We start from the raw sequence: 6,719 nt of genomic DNA on the forward strand, positions 1-6,719 counted from the left end.
CCAGCGCTGACTGGCGGAATGGACGGGGGAGAGGGCGGGTACAGCTGGCTCTGCCTCTAGATAGGCAGAGCCAGCTGTCACTCACGCAGCTGGGTGGATCTCGACAGTAAGATTTTACGGGCAGATTCCGCATGTTCCGGTAGTAATAGCCGCAAACGTGCTGAATCCACGCGTATGTTAACATTCACGCAGTTTTTCGCACGGGAAAACGCTACCGCTATGTGTGAATGGAGCCTTAGCAGTGGAGGGGCTGGATTCCCCCCATCCAGCGCTGACTGGCGGAACTGACAGGGGAGGGGGCGGGTACAGCTGGCTCTGCCTCTAGATAGGCAGAGCCCGCTGTCACTCACGCAGCTGGGTGGATCCAGACAGTAATGTCGGGAGCTGTAGCTCGCGGTATACTGAGCTTTGGCTGACGGGAGGACGCTAGTTTGTGTCCTCCCGTTACCCTTAGGACAACTATGGGGAAATGCCCTAACCCCATAGTTCTCCTTTAACCCTGTCTGTGCTGTGATGGCAGATATCTATCAGTAGACATGAACACCGTCTGTACTAGCAAAAGGGTTAACGATCTAGGAGCATTGTATGCTAATGAGGTGGTGCTTAGTCTTTCTATGGGGAGACCCAGAGATTCCTGTGACTTGGAAGCTTGCAATGGCTCCGGCTACACAGACGCATCTAAAAAGGGAAGAAATCATTTTGAAATAACAATGTTTAGGACTGATGCATGAGTGGAAGCACATGGACCTACAGAGGGGGATTTCCTGACCTTGACTGCAAAAGTGGAAATGCACTTTAAAGGAGAACTATGAGGTTAGGGCTTTTCCCCATAGTTCTCCTTAGGGTAACGGGAGGACACAAACTAGCATCCTCCCGTCACCCTAGGCTCAGTATACCGAGAGCTGCTGCTCGCTATATACTGAGACGCAGCAGCCGGAAAGGATCCCGACTTAGACGACGGGATCCGCCCAGCTGCATGAGTGACAGCTGGCTCTGCCTATCTAGAGGCAGAGCCAGCTGTACCCGCCCCACTCCAGTCCTGAACAACTGGCACGTAGGACCTCACAAGCATAAACATTTCCTAGCTCGCTTCTACTCAGACTCAGGCTTTGTAGACACTTTCTTGCAGTGTTTTTCCTTTTACATAGGATTTTAATTTACTTGCAATTTGACTAAACTTGCAGTGAAAATTTGACTACTCCAGGAAGAGTCAGTTCCCTAGCACCGCCCCCTCCCTCCTTGCACACCATCTCTTCTAGAAGTGTCAAATTGCTCTCTATGCTGGCCCAGCTCCTCCACCTCTCCCGGCATAAAAAGAATGTAGCTGCCAGGAGAGGAGAGAGGGGGAATACTATACAGCAGGGGGGTCGGCAAACCTCTGGCCTCCATCTAAGGCAAAACTACAATCCCCATTAAACATCTGCCTCTGTGAGTCATGCCTGTGGCTGCCAGAGTCGTGCAATGCCTTACAGTAGTTGTAGTTCCGCAACAGCTGGAGGCCGAAATTTGCCCACCCCTGCTATAGAGGGCCACTTGAGTGACAGCTCTCGAGTCTGGTGACGCTGACATCGCATCCAAGATGGTGCCGCCCAGCAGCAGTCTCCGGGATTTTCAATGTCCGCACCAGGGAGGCCATTCAAAAGGAACTTTACCCAACAAAGACACCTTGAGAAATGTTCAGTAATGACTTCTAGATAATTGCCGGTGTTCTATCGAAAACTCCGACTTGTCGAGCTCTCCGACTGGGCGCGTCACGTCCGCTGACTGCCAGTAGGATATGTACATAGATGGAGCTGGTGCGCATGGGCAGAAAATCCTTCTCGCACTGTCTAACTATTGCCACTGCGCGGCTCATCGGATTCTATAACCTCGTACAAACTTAGATTTGTCCTACGTTATAGAAGCCGATAGCCGCGCAGGCGCTGTGGCAGCCGAGGTTGTAGAAAGAATCATGTGGCCGCGCAGGCCCTGTAACATAATATAACCTTTGATTAGGTTATAGAATCCGATGAGACAATAGCCACTGCGCCTGCGCAGCCATCAGCTTCTATAACCTAGTCAAAGGTTATATTATGTTACAGCACCTACGCGGGCACATGATTCTTTCTACAACCTCGGCTGCCACTGCGCCTGCGCGGTTATCGGCTTCTACCCTGTTTCCCCGAAAATAAGACCTAACCCAAAAATAAGACCTAGTACTATTTTTGGGAATAGCTAAAATATAAGACCTACCCCGAAAAAAAGACCTAGTTATGACCATTCCCAGGGCTGGTGGTGGCATAAGGGGGAACCTGAAGAGCCGCGGGAGAGGCAGGAAAGAATCAGCGATGCCAACTAAGCCAGCGCTCGAGGAAGTGAGGTGGCAGCGGAGGGAGCAGAGCCCCATAAGCCGATGCCTCCTCTATAGCGCCGGCTCCTGTCACAGGCGGAGTGATACCAAATGCACTCCGCCTGTGAGGAATCGATAGTGAAAATGCGCTTTGCTCATTCTGGTTACCAAATTGCTCTTGGAAAGGTACGGCACCCCTGATTGCCCTGATCATCCTATTCGTAACTTTGCCATTTTGGATTATTTAATTTGGATTTGCATTAACTTTGGATTGTTATACATAAAAAAAAAAAATAAGACCTACCCCCGAAAATAAGACCTGGTGGGTTTTTTTTGAGCCAAAAAAAATATAAGACAGTGTCTTATTTTCGGGGAAACACGGTATAACCTAGGACAAAATATAACTGCAGTAGGTTATAGAAGTGGATAGCCACGCAGGCTCTGTGGCAATAGTTAAGACAGTTCGACAAGGATTTCCTGGGCATGCGCACTAGACTAGCACCCTCTGCTGTACATCTCCTACTGGCAGCCACCGGATGTGACGTCACCAGTTGGAGAGGTCGACAAGTTGGAACTTTTGATAGAACACCGGCTTTGAACTCTTTGCATATCTTATTTCTCTTTTCCTCCCCAGTCTTCTCACAGCGGCCATTTTTTTTTTTTTACTAAGGGCAGATTGCTATATCTCCATTTACTTCCTGGAACTCTGACATGTGACTAGTACATGTGACCAGGACATGTGACCATGCACATCATCTCAGGGGAGGACAATGCCTTTTCCCTGAGATCTCGTGAGATTACAGATGAGATTTGCCAGCAATGCTCTGCCGATGTAACCTTCCCAGGATGCAACGCTTAGGCACAGATTACATCATTTGTACCCAAGAGGACCAGGAAGTGGAAAAACAGCAACAGGAAGTAAAATAAAAAGATATTTGTTTAACTAATGAATGTCGGATGATGGAGAGCTGAACGGCGATGTGATCTTTAGTGAAAGGGGGTAAAGGTCGGCTTGAAAGGTAACATTTTAGCTAGTTTGCATTATTTACGAACTGTCTGAAAGGGTGCAGACAACTGCGACGTACCGGCATCCCTGGAAAGAAAAGTGTTACGATAAGTGAAAGGAAAATAATATATATTTTAAAGCAGATACAAATCTAACATTCGCCAGTGACAACATTACAGGAAACTGTTCAATGCAAGCTGATATTTTAGACCTAAAGGTGACAACCAAAGGCCTTCTTCTGCAGACAGGAAGTGAGCGGTGTTCCTGAAAATCTCTCCCCACCTTCGTTTAAAAGTTTCCTCAACCAGAGGCTGCCGCTGATGCTTCCGGACTGTTGTCACTCTGATCTTGTAGCTTTAATAGCCGGAACAAGCATCAACATCAGGACATTTGTGATCTGATCGATGGTTCCAGGTCAGTGACAGACTGTCCAGAAGCTGGAGACAGCAAGGCTACTAGGAGCTCCCATGGTGCTTCCTATAATATTCTTTGCTCTGATGACTTCCTGATATATTAAATTATCTCCCTATGAAGAGGACAAAATCTAACGTGTTCATTGATCTTTAGGTTTTTAGAACTAATATACACCCAGAAATGTTCCCACACGGTCAAAGCAGAGACAAGGTCGGACAATGCTGGATGGAGATAGATTTCTGCCCTGGAGACAGGTTGAAGCAATGATAAGAGATGGTTGCCAGCCCTGGAGATGGGTTAAAGCAGGGATGAGGATGGGGACAGAGGCGGGATGGAGATGGGATGAAGAAGGGAAGGAGATGGGTGCCAGTCATAAAAATATTATGGAGATGGATAACAGCAGGGAGATAGATGTGATGGAAATGGGTGCCAGCTGTAGAGATTGTTTGAACAGGGATGAGGATAGAGATGGGACGGAGACGGGCAACGCCCCCTGAAGATGGGACGGACATGGGTACTGATCCCCTGGAAATGGGTAGAGGCCCCCTGGAGAAGGGATGGAGCTGGATACTGACCCCCTGGAGATGGAAAGGAGATGGGTACCGACCCCTGGAGATGGGTACCGCACCCCTGGAGATGGGTACCGCCCCCCTGGAGATGGGTAGAGGCCCCCTGGAGAATGGATGGAGATGGGTACCGACCCCCCTGGAGATGGGTAGGAGATGGGCACCGGCCCCCTGGAAATGGGTAGGAGATGAGTACGAGATGGGTATCGACCCCCTGGAGATGGGATGGAGATGGTTAGGAGATGGGCATCGGCCCCCTGGAGATGGGTACCGCCCACCTGGAGATGGGATAGATTGCTGGCCAATCTCAGATGGAAGGGAGATGGGTTGAAGCAAGGATGAGGCTGGTTATTGGATGAAGCGGGGGTGGAGATGGATTCTAGTGTTGAAGATGGGAAGAAGCAAGGATTAAGAGAGGATAGGGATGGAGACTGGTATTAGTCCTAAATATGGGATGCAGGTGGGTGGCATTCCTGACAATAGAAAGAAGTAGGAATGAACATGGGAGAAAGTTGGGTACCAGTCCAGCAGATGAGATGAATTAAGGATGAAGAGAAGACAGATGTCCACCAGCTTTAACAATGGGATGGTACCAGCCCTGGAGATGCCATGGAGGGACCGAGATGGTACCAGCCCTGGAGATGCCATGGAGGGACCGAGATGGTACCAGCCCTGGAGATGGTGTAAGGTTTGGTACAAATTTGGGAGACTGAATGAAGACGGGTACTAGCTATAGATGAAGCCAAGGATGAAGATGAAAAGAAGCAAAGATGGGTGCCAGCTCCAGAGCTTGGCTAAGGTAGCTTTGAAGACAGGATGAAGATGTGTGGCAGCCCTGAGGAAGGGATGGAGATGTGTCCCAGATCTAGACATCTGATGGGGATGATGATGATGTGAGATGGGTACCAGCCCTGGAGATGATATAAGATTTGGTACCAAGTTTTGAGATGGGTATCAGCCAGCCCTGTAGGTACAAAGATTGGATAAAGATGGATGCCTATCCTGGAGATGGGATGGAGAAGGGGATAAAGATGGGTCTCAGTTCTGAGGATGGCATGGGTGCCAGTCCTGAGGAGGATAAAGATGGTGTTGGGTGCCAATCCAGAAGATGGGATGGAGAACAGAAAAAAAGACGGGTATTAGTTCTGAGGATAGGATGGGTGCAGGTCCTGAGGATAAGCATGGTGATGGGTACCAATTCTGGAGATGGGATGGAGAAGGGAATAAAGATGGGTCTCAGTTCTGTGGATGGGATGGGTACTGATACGTAGGGTAAGGATAGGGATGAAGATAGGTCTCAGGTCTGTGAATGGGAGCCAATGCTGAGGATGAAGATGGGTCTCAGTTCTGAGAATGAGAATAGGGATGAAGATGAGTCTAAATTCTGAAGATGAGGATAGGGATGAAGATGGGTCTCAGTCTTGAGCATGTGATGGGTATCGGTCCTGAGGATGAGAATAGGGATGAAGATGGGTCTCAGTTCTGAGGATGGGTGCCAATGCTGAGAATAAGAATAGAGATGATGATAGGTCTCTGTCCCGAGGATGAGGATAGGGATGAAGATGGGTATCACTTCTGAGGATAAGGATAGGTATGATGATGGGGGTTGGGATGATGATGGGTCTCTGTCCTGCAGACATCAGAACACATATGGTAATAAGAGTGATGCTGCAAACCCATATGGAGGATGATCTGAGGAAACTTGCCCCATTGTCCTCCATGCAGTAACTGCTAGAGGGGGTCTGGAGGATGGATGTTGCCGGAGGATGGGAGGTCTGCAGGCTGGGGTAAGTTGTGTGCGGGGTGCAGACAATAGTGGTGGACATGGAGCAGAGGCCCAGCTCAGACAAGTGTCTCCCCCCCCCCCCGACATGTCATCACATTGTGCAGCCTCGGTGCAGTCAGTGCTGCCTCCATTGTCAGTGCTCCCCCCTCCCCTCCCCGGGCTCAGGCCTCACACACAGCCGGGGGGTCTCCTACCATTGTGCCGACGTCTCACACAGGGCAGAGGGAAGAAAAGCTGCTCCGGGCCGCTCCACACGGGGCTCCCTCTGTCCATGTACGGCCTGTGGCTGCTCGGGCCCCCCGCTCCGCTGGCGCCTCTTATTGTCCTACATGCCGCCTCCCTCCCGGGCATCCCTCTGCCAGCGCCATGTTACATTCCCGGCTCTGCCCGGCCTCTCCAGAGCTGGGGGTGTGCTGCACGGGGCCCGCTCCTCATTGGATGGCCACTGTCACATGGCCTGAGGAGCCGGGACCTCCCCCTCTGCCTCGGAGAGACAAAAAAATATAAAAGGGGAGGGGCCGGAGAGAGAGAAACACACAAGGAGAGAGATACATTGTAACAGAGAGAGGCGGGGGAGGGGATATTGATACATTGTAACAGAGAGAGGCGGGGGAGGGG

The 6,719-nt window shown here is 50.3% G+C and overlaps 1 protein-coding gene across 2 annotated transcripts in view; it reads right to left on the reverse strand.

The window, feature by feature from the left end:
• ZBTB47 (zinc finger and BTB domain containing 47) overlaps positions 1-6,534 on the reverse strand; it is a 56,020-nt gene extending 49,486 nt beyond the window's left edge. For both annotated transcript variants that reach the window (XM_018558651.1, XM_018558650.1), the window contains exon 1: positions 6,296-6,534. In XM_018558651.1, the coding sequence (XP_018414153.1) occupies positions 6,296-6,298 (3 nt within the window). In that variant the 5' untranslated portion in view covers positions 6,299-6,534. The remainder of the gene's footprint in view (positions 1-6,295) is intronic.
• Positions 6,535-6,719: the final 185 nt, after the last annotated feature.

The sequence above is a fragment of the Nanorana parkeri genome, unplaced genomic scaffold, assembly GCF_000935625.1.
Source record: "Nanorana parkeri isolate BGI_ZX_2015 unplaced genomic scaffold, ASM93562v1 scaffold351, whole genome shotgun sequence".
Lineage (NCBI taxonomy): Eukaryota > Metazoa > Chordata > Amphibia > Anura > Dicroglossidae > Nanorana > Nanorana parkeri.